Here is a 14,724-nt window from a genome sequence, read left to right on the forward strand (position 1 = left end):
CCTCTCCTGGTCATATTTGCAAAAGGCTTGTGATGGTGTCATTGGTTGATTGTAAAGACACCTGGTTATATTACAATTTATATATAATTTAGTTATAAAACACAAAATTGGTGCGTTTAAAAAATAAAATTAATTGTTTGCTATTTCAGTGTGAAATATGGGCCAATTTTTTCTAATCTCTTAAATTTGGACATACAGCCTATTAACACATGTTATTTACTACAATACAACTAGTATTAAATGCTTAGTTTCGGGGCAACCAAACTAAATCGGGAAACAATGCTTTAGTTTTCATCAAAGCTCCCAAAAACCTGGTATCACAGGAAGAGTTAAAAACAGCAGGCAGGTGAACATTTGTTAGGGTCAGGTAAGGCAGCAGATGATTGAAAACAATGGATTTGTATTTACACACAAAACCTAACCACTGTGCACAGCTGGAGTGAGATTAAACAACATTCACCTGGTGATTGTCCACAAAACAAATCCAGAAGAGACTTTTCCAGCAATGAAATTCCACATGAGATCATTCTCACCCGTGCTGTAGAAAATGTTTAAGTTCTTTCTAGTAATGCTAGAATTTATGTAGCTCTTTTTGTTATGATTTATACATGTTTGATGTATTTAATTGAAATAGATATACATAACACAATACAGGGCATTGCATGACTCAAGTTCTGTGATATAATGGAGACAAACTGTGGTGAACAGCTCAAATCTCTAAAAAGAGTTCTCTCATGTTACGTCACAATGATGTGTAATGAAAATCAGATTAGACCGAGCAGATGTTACTTTTTTTCTGAGTACAAATCATAAGTTTGAATCCCCAGATTCCCTCCTTGCAGCAACAGACATTTGTTTTAGGTTGGTTTCAGGACTGTAGGAACACAAACCCATACACAGTGGACATGATTATAAATCTTTCATTTTTTATATAATTGAGGACACAGATCATTGCTCAAATGGAATATGAGGTGGTATTCACTATTAAAGGCCTTCTACCTTGGATTAATAACCAAAATAGGTTATCAACAATGTATTTAAGCTTATGAATCAGTGATGCAGCCAATACACAGCTTACGTTCAGCTTCTGACTCAATGTGACGTTTCATTTTACAAGCTCACAAGACTTAGCTGTAGTAGCGGTAGTAGTAACACAGGCCTGCCGTGTGTGGTACCACAGTACCTTGGCCTTGCTGTGCAGGTGATGATGGTGTACGTTTCTGGCAGCGATCATGGCCAGCTGTCTCTGGATCCACTGCAGCTCCATCTGAGACTGTCTCAGCAGATCCTCCACATTAGCACCAGACGTGTGATCCCGCATTATCACCTGCAAAACCCACACAACCAGTCATTACACACACACTGAGGCCACACTGCAAACTTCACACTCTCTTCACAACTCCACACACAAACTGTGCACTTAATTAACCACAGACATACGTAAAAAAAAAAATCTAAACAAACCGAATGTACAATTAATACATATTCATTACACTCAGTGTTTAAATGGTAAAATGCGTTTGTTTCCATTTAATATTCATGCATTCATTACATTTTAATTTTGCAAAACTACTGCACTGTGCAAATACTTAGAGCATGAAAAACTTCCACTAAGTGTTGTCAATTCCTTCAGTTGTTTGTGTAAACAAACAATAAGATGTTTCATTCAAATCTCATTCCATTGCCAACCTTCCAAATTCTAAAATGACAAATTTCAAAATAACATGGAACTGCACATACATTAAATATGGAAATAGTCTGTTTATTTGTTGCTTTCAATTTTCTTTTAATCTTCATTATTATGACCAAAATCTGCCACATCTAGTTAAGTAAAATCACTATACCGCCCTATATCACGTCACCTTCATGTATTGGCAGGTGCAGAGTGGGATGTTTAATAGGTTCATATATGTGCCTGTGTGTGACCACAGAGAGGGAGAGTGAGCTCCACTCAGTTACATAAGAGAGGATTACTGTGTCACAACAAAATAATGACAGGGGAGGGAAGCGTGGAAAAAAACATCAGCTTTTATCAGTCCTCAAATCCCCCCCCCCCCCCCCCCCGCATCTATGTTGACCTGTTTGTACCTTTGTGCAAACACACACACACACACACACACTCACACTCACACAGACAGGGTTACCCAGATTCACAGTAACTATGCACAAGTAACACACACACGGTTAAGAAGGTTAATGCTGCTTGTACTTCAGGAGATTTGACTCATCCCACTCCACCGCTGCATCATAATAAGAACTCAACAGCTGATTCCAGTTGTCTTTTGTACTCATGCAGTCGTTTTGAAATAAACTGAAAAAGGTCATATTAAAAAATTAGAATTTTTGAATAATAAAGTGTAAACTTAGCTGAGATTTGGCAACTTGCAGCAACAAAATATCAATAATTAAAGGACAAAAGGAACAAGAGTGATTTCCTTTGTCCTCATTAGTAGCAGAATACAAATTTGAAATTAATCATCTTTCTTGTCCTTCCTCTCTTTGAGCCTCAGCCAAATGCTCAGGCAGCTTCTACGTGCTGACTCACCTTGGACAGCTTCTATTTCCTCGCAGGGGACTGTGGAGAAGGGAGACAGACACAACAACAAAACTCGGGGAGTCCTGTGGATTTATGCAGAAATGTCCCGTCCTGCCAAGACCTTCGTGAACCTGCAGAGCTGCCAGAGCTCCCTCTCTCTGCCTCGCTCACAGATTTATCAAAGTGAGCGGAGAGAGCCGTGCCTACGTCATTATCCAGGCCTGCATGGGTTCTCTCATTTGCCATCTACCTATTAATTAATCTATCAATCCATTACTGTGATTAATTTCACAATATGGCTGCTTTGTTTTGGTTTGTCATCTCCCTGTGAAGACATCAGCAGATTACTGCTGTGACCCCTGTGTAGTCGACTCAGCTTGACTCTGCGCAAAAGTCTCTTTGTTGTTGAACTATTTGCACTTGAGCTCTAATTAGTTGTAGCTAATTAAAGAGTGATATCATTTTACACGGCACATAGGGACAAGTGCAGTCCACTAATGGCATCATTAATTTTAAACAAATTATAAAGTATTCCACAAAAAAAAAAAAAAAGAGCTTGCACTAAATGATATACTCAGTGGCAGATGTGAGTGGTTTGGGATCCCTGCACCAAACTCCATTTGGAGTAAAGAGATTCATGATGTGAGGGAAATCTTGCAGGGCGGCGTAATCAAGTTCAAGCAGAAGTATCATGTTCTTTTTGCATCCCATCTTTGTTCAAGAGCGCGGTTTGAGAGCAGGATGAACAGATATCACATTTCTGTGAAATCCGAGAGAAAGATGTTTCATAAGCCGAGAGAAGCAGAGCGAGTGTGGAAGAGCTGGAACACAGGAAATCTATCCAAGCAACAAAACATCTGAATGACAGCCTATAGTGTGAGCACAAGTCGGGCAAATCTAAGCACAAGCAGGGACTCTTCAATTACATGAAGCGGACCATAGCGAACTCAAGCGGGCTGGCAGATGCGGAAACTATTAATTCACCTTAACTTAATCTCGGATTCCAATAAACTGAGATAGAGAAAAGGGGACTCTGTATTTTACAAATATTTGTTGGACATAGATCTTCCTCTGGGTTAACTATGTTCTATCATCCTAGGTTAAAGCAAAACAAGTGAAAAATAAGACTTAAAGTAACAAAATTGACCTTAAACATAAATATTGACATAGCACATTGTGGACAAGTTTCAGCAAGTGTACAGAAAACTTTGAAAAACTGCAGTTTTGGAGGGAGGGGGTATATCTAAAGACATAATGGTTGGAGTATCTTGTCATGCGATAGAATTAAAAAGATGATACCGGTCTAATGATGTTTGTCAGCTCCTCTCCTCATCACAGTGATCCTCTGTTCCGCAGCATCCTCACCTTCACAGTTTTGGCAGAGTCTGGAGCCATCTCTCCATCTGTGTTCTAAAAATAACCCTACAACAATATTAGAAAAAGAAAATGGACCATAACTCATAGTGTTACAAACAGCTGAGCTGCAGACGCTCTGGCTTCCATGGCTTCAAATGTGCGTCGCTCCTCGTCGGTCTGTATATAAACTGGACAGCTTCTCTCCCTGCTATGACTTTGCTCTTTTACAAAGCAGTGATTCAGATTTATTTCCTCCTGCTCTCACGGGGCTGCCTGCTGTGGGGCCATATGGTCATTAAGCGAGAGGATGAAATGTGAACTGCACACGAGGGGACGGGAAATTTTTTAAAAAAAGAGCGTGTGAGCTTCAGCCCAACTCTCACCTGAGATCAAGGTGGGAAGAGAGAAGTGGTGTCTGCACGGTGTTGAGGTTCTCCATGAGTTATTTGAACGCTGATACATTCAGATAAACTAACGTCCATAGTTACTTAATTTAAACTTCATCACTTTGTTTTTTGTCGAAACTTAAAGTGGCGCCACACAGAAGCAGCACAGGTGTTTCAACTTTGTCCAATTAGCTCATCTGAGAAGTGCGCATGCGCAAAAGGTCTCCGGACTTCCTTATTGATATGTTGCTCTCGTGGTGGGAGGAGCTAATATTATTTGATAGGCATACAGTACATTATCTGTTCGTTTCAAATTAGATTAGCTTTTATTATTTTATATACATGTACTAGAATTATTAATCTATTTGAATCAATTGATATAAATAACCTACACTATATATTAATTTCAAATCAATTAGTTTAGTGATTCTACACAAACACTCTACATATTCATTCAAATCATAGCCTACTTCCTGTCAACTTTCTAAACTGAAATCCAGCTCTTCCTTAATCTCATCAAATTTGCATTTGAATTTTAGCTGATCTTTTTATTTTTTTTAACAGGCTGCTGCTGTTGCTTCGGCCCGAGCATTGACACTGACATGAATGTGTCACAAAACAATAAACCATAAAGAAACACTGTGGAGCCAGAGCGTTGAATAGGCTTCAATCTGCTCATTATGGACTATGCAATTCATTTATGACAACAATGAGCTTTGAAAAATGTTTTTATTCAAACATTTAGGACATTAGGGGTCATGGAGAAAAACTCCAGATCAGACACGCTTCAGTTTGTCTTCTCACCAGTCATTGCTCTCAAAAGGGCATTAACGTAGTGGTGGTTTCTGAAGGGGACTGTGTACAGATTTATAGTTGAGTCCAAACTGTGATGCGGCACTGTAAATATAAGCTCTTTAAATCAGACAGAAGTGCTGCCCTAACACATCTCCTCCTCCTTGTAGTAACTGTGAGGCAGTCTCAAACTCCAGTGGGACAGTCTTGGTCTGGGTCTGCTTCAGGTCTCTCTCCATCAGCTGCAGATGAGAAAACAAGACATTATTCCAGCTACTCAGGTGACATACGTTTAAGGTTAATATTCACATCATTAGAGGAGTGAACTTCCATTTTGTTTTTATGTACTAAGAGAGACTATTGTGCAACTGTTAACAAAACAGTTCAACTACAGAAACAATCGTGGAAGTGTCACATCACCTCAAACGTTGTCAACTCCAGCACATCGCTGATGTCCTCCTCTTTTCCTGAAAGGGGTGTGTTGATCATCAAGGCAGCTTTGGCCACGTCAGGGTGGTAATGCTGCTGCAAAGTCTGTAGAAAAGCACAGAAGAAAAATGAAAACTTCTGTAAACCAGACTACGACTTAGATAAACTTTGGCCAGTAACAAGCAAGTTGCAGTGAGGGTCATAGATGATTAATGTGTGAGTCCTAAAGCACCACATACACACCTTAATTTCCCACAAGCTGCTCTCTAAGGCACAGCTCTGAGCAGGGTCCTCTTCATCAATTAGATAAGGGTCCTCCGGAGTTTCTGTCATTATGAATAGAAACATACATATGTCCTAAAATGCTTCTTGGTTCATAGAAGAAGATTTGAAAGTACATTAAAGTAAGATTTTAACAAATACATTGAGCGTCTAAACATCTAAACCTGACAGTTTAGTAGACAGATAAAATCCAAAATCACAAAGTGAGAGGCTGACACCCACCATCTTCTGTGTTGGGCTTGTGAATCAGGACTCTGCAAGACGGGTGGCGACGGATCAGGTTGTAGATAAAGGGCAGCACGATGAGGAGGGCTGCAGGTGGTGCAGTGAGAGCCAGACGGGCCAGGCGCTTGGCAAAGGCAGCCACTAGATACACTGGTAAGTGACTTCATGCAAGTACACACACTCATACAAGTTAATACTGTACAGGTGCTTGATGAATTTTTAAATTTCGCTTATCTTAAACAGTCGAAAGCAAATTATGACGTTTATTTAAATCAGTCAGTTTGGATCACAAGAACTAATTCTCCTGAGTGGCTGCTGCTGTAATCTCCCTTGGCAAGAATACAGTTTACTTACTAAGTACAGATGCAACCAGCTTTAACAAGACAGACTGAGTGAGTGATCTTACCTGGAGCTAAGGAAGAGGTTGATTAGGTAGAAAAAACGCGCTCTGTACTTCACGTGGAAAATAGAGGGCTCAAGCAGATTATACAGCTTCTTGTAGAAATCAGGATAATCCCTGAAAAAAAGATACACAGACACAACATTTAGTGTTTATGTCAAAACATTTTGGTCTTTTTTGTCAGATTTGCTTCTACTGGTATTGTAGGTTATTAATTTGGCATAATACTCACAGGTTGTGTTGATGTATGAGGACAAAAAGGCCATTGAGGGCCAACAGGCTGATAGCTCCACCTTCAGTGAAGATATAAAAACATGTCATTATATCTTAATATTACATCTTGTAGATCAGGTGTGAAAAATGCCTTTAGCAGTACTCATGGTCTTTACTAATCCACGTGCACAACTTACCGACATCATAGGCAGCAGTCAAGAAGTCAATCATCAGCGTGGGTTTACTCATGTGGGGCAAGATGGAGTCATGGAGAATCACCAAGATGTTTTTATACATGCTACTCGGCAACTAGAAATCAGAAATGAGGAATTAACGACAACATAGGTTTGTACAAAGAACAAAATAATTAGAACTGAGCAGTTTAGATATTTACCTTGTACTTGAGAAAGCCGAGCCACATCCTCTCAAACACACGCTTCTGCTCCTGTAACGAATTGTTGAATATGTTATTCATGGACATTATCGTCACAAACAGAAATGTGAAGGTCAGATTTTAAAAATGGACTTACATTGAGTTTGGCAGCTTTCCAGTCTTCATGCTTAGCTGAAAGCAAATAAAAAGTAATAACAATAATTGAATCACTATAATAACTTTCTTTTTAAACGAGGACATTAATATAAAGTGAAAACAGCTGCTGACCTTCCTGTTTGACCATAAAGTTGGTGAGCTCCGACTCCTGGCTCGGAATGCTGATGTTGGACATGAGGGTGAACGCGTTGTTCTGGAAAACGGGCATCAAGGCCTTAGAGGAACAAGACAAGTAAGATTAACTCGGCATATTTGATGTGATGACAATAAACAAGTGTGCAGAGTTCTCCTACCCCTTTGTTTTTGTCCATGACTTTCCCCACACAGTCACGAATGGAGCTCATGGCGTAGTAACGTACGTCCTCCATCTCAATGAATTCCTGGAACCTGGAGATCAGCAGGGAGTTGTCTGCAGTTTTGGACAGCAGTCTGTCAATCACTGTCTGAACCATTAAAGAGAACAGAAATGTTAGAAGATTGCCAAAGACAACTGAAAAAAAAAACATATTGAAAACACAAATGAACCAATACATTTATCTTAATCAAAATATAAGATATCATTTTACATATATTATAGTACGGGGGGGGGGGTTGACATATTATCCAACCTGGATGAGTTCTCTCGGGAAGGTGTAATGTTCACTCCAGTCCAAGTCCTCCAGAGGATGTTCTCCTTCTCCTTCAGCGAACTTCATCAGGCAGCACAGGGCAGACTCCTAAAAAGAACCATTTTATGCAGCATTGGAAATTAATTATAACTAATTAATAACTAGACTTGATTTTTGTGTCATGTCAATAAAGAGATTATAAACCAATAATAATATATACAATTCAAGCACTAATAATAAACCTCCTTGAGGTGAATCATTTGTTAGTGTTTTCATTTGAAAAAGATGGTGATGACTCAAGAAGATTCATAAGTCACCAGGAAGTTGGCATAAAAAGTAGCAGCTACTGCATGTTGCATTAAATTAGTTGTGTGTACTACTGGGGATGGGCAATAACACATCACATTGCTTCTACTTCCTGTGAGGGAAAGTTGGTGATTCTGTGCATCCTCTTTCTGTTATCAGTCATCTCACCTTGACGCTGTGAGCTTCGTGGCTGAGATGTTCGAGCAGGATCTCCACACAACTGTTGTATCGGTGTCTCATGAAGATGCGGTACTTCTCCTCGGGACTATACCCTCCTGGAAAAGACAAGAAAACACGAATGAGCATGTGATATGAAAGAATTAAAAATGAAATAAGATGAAAAAATACTTTATTTATCCACACACAATGGGAAATTCAGTTGTTACAGCAAATGGAGGGTCAGAATACACCTTGTACTATAGTCCTTGTCTGATGTCCAGGCAGGTCAAACCCAGAGGATTAGACACGTTTATGTCTTGTTATATAAACTCAGATCTTCAGCTACAGCTGCAGATCCCAGCAGTCTCGTGAACTGTGGGTGCAGCAGTGTTGCTCCCATGTATCTAGTGATGGGGGCTCATCATAACCAAGAGTACCTAGGTCAGACTCACCGCTCAGCGCCTCCTCTTCCCCGGGCAGCTTCCCCTTGAACAGGTCTTTCCTCTCCAACAAGGTGCAGAACAGTTTACTGCAGGACCCGACGGCACTGATGACATCCTTCTCTTTCTCTGACTGCAAACACAGAATAACTCAGGGTTACCTCGGGAGCTAAACGCTGCTGTGGCGTTAACCAGCGTGTGTTCAGCTGGGTTCCTCCGACAGACGAGTTTATTTACCTGCAGAAACTCCAGAAGGTCGAAAACATCGTTCGCGTGTTTCCTGCTCTCCAGTATTTGTTCGACCTTGCCGTCCAGCTGGATTTTAGCAGTTTTTACACGTTGTTCTGTTGGTTTTAAGGAACTCACGTTGCGCTTTTTGGCCGGCGCCATGTTTACTCGCTAATGTTGCGTTCATGTCACAGCTCAAGAATAGGAAACAACCCTCCACTACAACGTGGACACAGTTACTGGCACGCAATGTATACGTGTTGTCTTTTAATTAAAACTCGTAGTTTAAAAATGTTTCATCATGTCTTACATAAATGCTTGGTGTTTTTATTTTGCCACACTGTCTTTATATTACGGTATTATGGGCGGTCGATGAGAGCCCTAATTTACTACACTTTGTGAGGTTTTGAATGCGACATTAGTACAAACCATATATATATTGTATCGCCTCCTAGTGACTGGAGGGCGAAGGTTCAGCTCGTCACAACCTCTTCATCCCTGAGATGAATTTGGGGCACAGCTCTGTTCTGTAGCATCATTTATCTACAGTCTTCATTGTTCCATCAAAACAATTACATTGAAATCATACTATGAATTTAAAGTAAACATACTATGGACAGATTATGAGATAATGAGTGTTTGTTGACCCTAGTCCTGTGACCTCGTTAGACTGTTCAGTTGATTCTGTCTCTTGACTTGAAATTGTAAAACACATTCAATCTTCTCATTCATTGATACATAAGCTTGTAGTTTTTTGTTAGTTTCCTGACCATTACTGACACATTCAAACAATTAAAAAAAGTTGAAGCTGAGCTGACAATACAATTTAAAAGAAAATGGCCATGAAAAAATATTGCTAGATTATTCGTTGGATTAAATGTTTGGTATCCGACTACAAAAAATACAGAAGTCGCCATGTGCCTACTATCACACATCATCAATCAAAGCCCCTCCTGTTGTTTTCATGAAAATGCTTTGCAGGGGTCATCACTCAACATATTATACAGGCATTCGCATTGGTTTGACAATGACATTATCAATGGAGAACAATCATTTGAATAAAGAACAGAGTCTGGTTATCAGGTTTTTATATGTTTAATAACATTTGTAAAAGATAGATTTAAACCCACTAAAAAAACATCAGTCTTGGAAGATGGACATTTCGACCAAAATAAAGCTAAAGCTCAGCAAACGAAAAAATTATATTTCCATGATTCTCTCAGCAGGCGTGACCTAATCTGTGTCGTTTCCTTCATCTGCATTGTCCTGAGGAAAAAGAGGAAACCATCAATTTGAATATGTTTCAAAGGAAATTATTTTAAATCAAACATGAGTGTTTTAAATACAAGTTCTTTCTTAGATACCTGTTTCTGGTCCTTAGCATCTTGAGCTCCACTAGCCGTCCCTTCAAAGTCGTGGATAGGAAGTGTGGCCATCCAGCTGACCATGGAGCCCTCCTGACCCTCCGTCTCAACAATGGTGGGGTAGATGTGAGCCTCCTTAAAAGCCTTGATCAGCTCCTCCTCGCGGTCCCATTCTAAGCACTCATGCAGCCCGTCCCCTCCGAAGCGTTTGTTGTAGCGGTCAAAGTGAACCTTCTCTAGCACCAGCCCCAGTCCTGGAGCTTTGGGCACATCCACCTTCTTCTGTCCCCAGCTCCGCTCTATCACCTCCTCATCCGCGTAGCCCTTTACTATCGCTATCACCAGGCCGATCATCTTGCGGATTTGGTGCATCATAAAGCTCTGGCCTCGCACAGTGATCTCTGCGAACTCCGAGCCGCTGCGGATGAACGGCTCCCCGCAGGTCATCTCTGTGATGTAGCGGCGAGCGCTGGGGTCGCTGGGAGCCTTCTGGGAGGTGAAGTTGTGGAAGTTGTGGGTGCCTTTGTACAGAGCAAACAGACGGTTCACCGTCTGAATTATCGCTGGGTCCAGGCGAAAGGCTGCTGTGTTCCCTGTGTCAGTGTCTTTCGGGGCAAAGGCCACAGTTGGAAGCATGTAGGAGTAAGTACGACCGTCACAGTTGTTTTTGGAATTGAAACCCTGGGTCACCCGTTTAAGACCTGTGGGGGCAATTGAAAAGACCAAATGTCAATGCCAACAGCCAAACTCAAACCAATGAAGTGGATTAGAGTAACACCTTGACTTAATTTCACTCATAATGTTTCACTCATTTTAACATAATATTCAAAATATGAAATTCAGCAACTATGAAGAGATAAGTGTGACCGATGTCTCACCTAGAACTCTGATCTGCTTTGCCAGATTCTCGTTGATTTTCTCCATGACGTCGTCCATCAGCCGCAGCTTTAGCGACACAACTTGGCCGGCAGCAGACACACCCTGAGCCGGTTCAAAGAAACAAACACCAACATCCTTTGTCAAGATGACGTAACAGTACTGGTGATGTATGCAGACATGCTTTATTGAAACGGTTAATTAACATTTCACTGTTAGTCTCATTACAGTATACTTGAAAATGACAAATGGACAGGGAGGCCGTATGATTCAGATCACAGCTGAAAAGTGGCCACAATGAATAACAACATAAAAATGTGCTTCACAAGATCCATGGCAAAAATTGAATGAGTAAAATTAAAAAGGTGTTTAATTCAGTTAAATGAACATGGACATTCAGAGACACGTTTTACCAAAAAACTTTACACATTCCGTGGATAATTAATTAACCCTTACCTTGTCTGTTCTGGCACATCTTTGGAAAGACATCTTCTTCATGTCATCACCGTGGTTTTCAGGAATGCAGCCGGATTTAACAAGAGCAGTGACCAGATCGCCCTCGATGGTCTTGAACTCAGCAGTTCCAGGATTCCTCTGAAACACACAAAACTCTGACGTTTAGCCCTGGTAAGGAAATAAAGCTTTTATAAATGACAGCGAGAGCCCCAGTGTGTACCTGCATGCCATAGTAGCCCTTTCCAGAGTAGGCCAAGAGAAGCACCACCTTCTTTTTAGGATATTTCTTCTCATCGTCCGCCTGCTCCCCCTCTGTTTTCAATCTCTTTGCAGCCTGTAGCCTCTCAGACGAGTCTCCATTTTCCTCGTTGCCTCTTTTCAGCAGCTTGGCTGTGTTTTCGTCTTTTGGTGATTGAGTCATCGTGCAGCAGAGATTATAAAAGCCACCTGTAGAGAGAACAGCTCTCTGTTACATGGACGCACAGACAAAGCATCTAAGTCTGCAAAGACTTTGTGCCCAAATCGAGCTGACAGATGTAAAGAGAGAATGGAGAAGATTGTTTGAATGGCTTCTTGTGGACTCACCTCTTGTCTGTATCGTCTGTGAGTGTTTAACTAAGGCACTGACCGCGGGTCGGACTGTAAACATGTCACGTTGTCAAGCCATCCTCAGGAAACCTGCTGCCACACGATGAGAGCTGGAGTTTCAGATGAAGCGAGCGTAGCAGCAAAGGAGATTCACTCAGGATTAATTTACCGAACACGTAAAGTCCGTCTTTACACTTCAAGTCTAGGGACCGTATTTATAAATATTTACGAATAACGCGTTGTACACAGTGGTGGATACACATGGTCTCTACAGGGATGTGTTAACTTTGACCCCGCGTGTAGATCTCACGATACTGCCTGCTCTCGTTTCCGCTCGCGTCACTGTGGAAGCGTTTTTTAAAGAGACATGAGGGCAATTTTTTTAATCTTTATTTCTATTTTAAAATGACATTTTCACAAATATAACACCAGAGATGATTCTTTTAAACTTTTCATAATCTTTATTGTTATATCTCGCAAATAGTGAGAATTGGACAGCAGCAAATTCACAGGACTTATGCTATGAAAGTAATTCCACTATGTGATAATAATGTTGTTTTTTTTTTATTCCTATATTTAAGAGGAATTAAGGAGTTAAGAAATACAACAGGCTCAACTAAATTCAGCCAAAAACTATTTACAGATCATTTAATTTATTTTTTACAGTGTAATCAAGTTTTTGACCATGTGAGTGCAGCAGAATCACAAAAACAGAGTCGTGCAGTTGCTATGAATAAAAAGGTTTCAAATGCAAAGTTATCAAGATGGAGATGATCTCTGTTCTGACCGGATACCTTTATAGTCAGAGGGACATTTACTACTAAGACTGTTGCTGATGGATTTCAACAACAACAACTAGTTTCAGGTTCAAACATCGGCTAAGCTTTAACTAATATCTATAATCTAGGCTTCAGTTCACAGTGTTATAAGATCTTATCTAATCCAGAGGTTGGTGTCACCTTTGATCAAATCATCATATTCCAGACTTCACCTGAACCACTCTTACGAGTTAATCAGGCAACCGGAACTGTAAATAAAGAAGCATGTTATTAAAATGTTAAAAAAATAAAAATTATGCAGAGCACATGTCTTTCACCACCATTTTAGACCATATAAAGATGTATCACTGTGTCAGCCACCATTGCATCATATCATGATGTGACTCATGTAACTCTCATGCATGAGGGTAAACTCTGAAGTCAAATCAGGAAGGTGTTGTCGCAGAGGTGTTTACGTCTTCTTCAAGGTCACCGCAACATGGAGGACGACTGGCTGCCAACAGGCTAAACCTTTCACCTTCTCATCCTGGGATGGCTTCCCAATGTACTCCAGGTTTTTTTTTATTCACAGCACCTTATAAGGTGATCAACCAGTTTTCTGCTGGAAACCCAGAGCCAAACATAGGCTTGTTATGGGAAAAGTCTTCTGGTTAGCGCAATCATTTATATCACAGAAGGGTATGTCCCCTATTTTAATAATCAATGCTGATCTTATAGCTGCTGGTGATTCTGAATGAGAAACAAACTCTACTTTGATGGTAGCAAATAGGGACATGGCTAAGTGTTAGATAAAAACTATTAATGTTTTTCAGTTTGCACGTGAATATTATATTATTCCCTCAAGATGTCCGGAAACAGTCCCTAAGGGAAAAGGGGAAAGTCCCGTTACTTGGTGAATAGAAAACTATTATTTTCATTTTCGTAAATAAACAATTATTTACGTATTTTGTGATGACCAAGACAACCTTTTAATGATATGATAACTGGGGTCTTTTGTGAACAGGCAGAAATCCCTGCCTCGGAGTCAGAGATAAACACAGCCAGCATTGTGATCAAGCTCTCTGCTGTCTCCCCTTCAAGTCCGACAGAAACAAATGAAGGCTGAGCATCTGACTGCAGTCTCTAAAGAGAGTGATGCAGCCGCATAAGGACCGATTAAGTTTTTCAAAACCAGAGTTATACCTTCCTGCAAAGCCCACACTCAGCTTGTATACTCCCACATAGAGCTGGCTGCTGTAGTCGGAGCTCGCAAAAACTCAGGGACAGGAGAAGCTTGGTCGGATGGACAGAACATCGCTGCTTGTGTTTTCTGCCTCCACATATAAAAGAGAAATAATGAATTAAAAGTCGTCCTCATTGCTTCAGAAGATGTTACCCTGCTGGCTGAGTTATGCAACAGAAAACACCAAATACTGTACAATTCAATGGAACCTTTATGAGCCAATAATGTATGAAATATGCAACGTATAAATTATACTGCAAAGAGAGAATATCACTACCTTTGCATCCATTTCACTCATAAAGTGCAGTTCTACAGAATGAATCAGTTCCTCTATTGTGGTTGAAGTCAGATCACGACCAATAGAAACTTTATATTTTCATTGACAGAAAAATGTCATAAAGATATTTTCAGATTGTTATAATTTGGATCATGTGCTTCCAAAAATGCATTTCCAGGACTTAACACTCAGGATTCGACGGTCACACCAGTGAGATCCAGTCACATGATGTGTCATGTGAGTTTTCAGGTC

The 14,724-nt window shown here is 40.4% G+C and overlaps 3 protein-coding genes across 4 annotated transcripts in view; all 3 read right to left on the reverse strand.

Moving 5' to 3' along the window:
• The window catches only part of LOC133975495 (RIMS-binding protein 2-like), a 56,889-nt gene extending 52,517 nt beyond the window's left edge, over positions 1-4,372 (reverse strand). Inside the window, exons 1-3 of the mRNA XM_062413460.1 lie at positions 4,276-4,372; positions 3,836-3,946; positions 1,184-1,327 (exon numbers count right to left, since the gene is read on the reverse strand). Coding sequence (XP_062269444.1) covers positions 1,184-1,321 — 138 coding nt within the window. The 5' untranslated portion in view covers positions 1,322-1,327; positions 3,836-3,946; positions 4,276-4,372. The remainder of the gene's footprint in view (positions 1-1,183; positions 1,328-3,835; positions 3,947-4,275) is intronic.
• A 616-nt stretch (positions 4,373-4,988) lies between these two features.
• Positions 4,989-9,108, reverse strand: noc4l (nucleolar complex associated 4 homolog). Its single transcript, XM_062413457.1, has 15 exons — positions 8,920-9,108; positions 8,695-8,815; positions 8,252-8,358; positions 7,778-7,885; positions 7,463-7,612; positions 7,281-7,383; positions 7,150-7,184; positions 7,014-7,064; positions 6,817-6,928; positions 6,639-6,699; positions 6,413-6,523; positions 6,004-6,167; positions 5,743-5,825; positions 5,491-5,604; positions 4,989-5,312 (listed from the first exon to the last, which is right to left on the reverse strand). The coding sequence occupies exons 1-15, from the start codon at positions 9,070-9,072 to the stop codon at positions 5,193-5,195; spliced, it is 1,593 nt and encodes a 530-aa protein (XP_062269441.1). The 5' UTR covers positions 9,073-9,108; the 3' UTR covers positions 4,989-5,192.
• An 878-nt stretch (positions 9,109-9,986) lies between these two features.
• Positions 9,987-12,509, reverse strand: pus1 (pseudouridine synthase 1). Of its 2 annotated transcripts, none has more exons than XM_062413513.1 (6): positions 12,235-12,509; positions 11,827-12,053; positions 11,607-11,744; positions 11,153-11,255; positions 10,275-10,975; positions 9,987-10,176 (listed from the first exon to the last, which is right to left on the reverse strand). In XM_062413513.1, the coding sequence occupies exons 2-6, from the start codon at positions 12,025-12,027 to the stop codon at positions 10,144-10,146; spliced, it is 1,176 nt and encodes a 391-aa protein (XP_062269497.1). In that variant the 5' UTR covers positions 12,028-12,053; positions 12,235-12,509; the 3' UTR covers positions 9,987-10,143. The 2 variants fall into 2 exon arrangements, with proteins under 2 accessions (XP_062269497.1, XP_062269496.1); XM_062413512.1 differs by having other exon boundaries at positions 12,192-12,509.
• Positions 12,510-14,724: the final 2,215 nt, after the last annotated feature.

The sequence above is a fragment of the Platichthys flesus genome, chromosome 19, assembly GCF_949316205.1.
Source record: "Platichthys flesus chromosome 19, fPlaFle2.1, whole genome shotgun sequence".
Lineage (NCBI taxonomy): Eukaryota > Metazoa > Chordata > Actinopteri > Pleuronectiformes > Pleuronectidae > Platichthys > Platichthys flesus.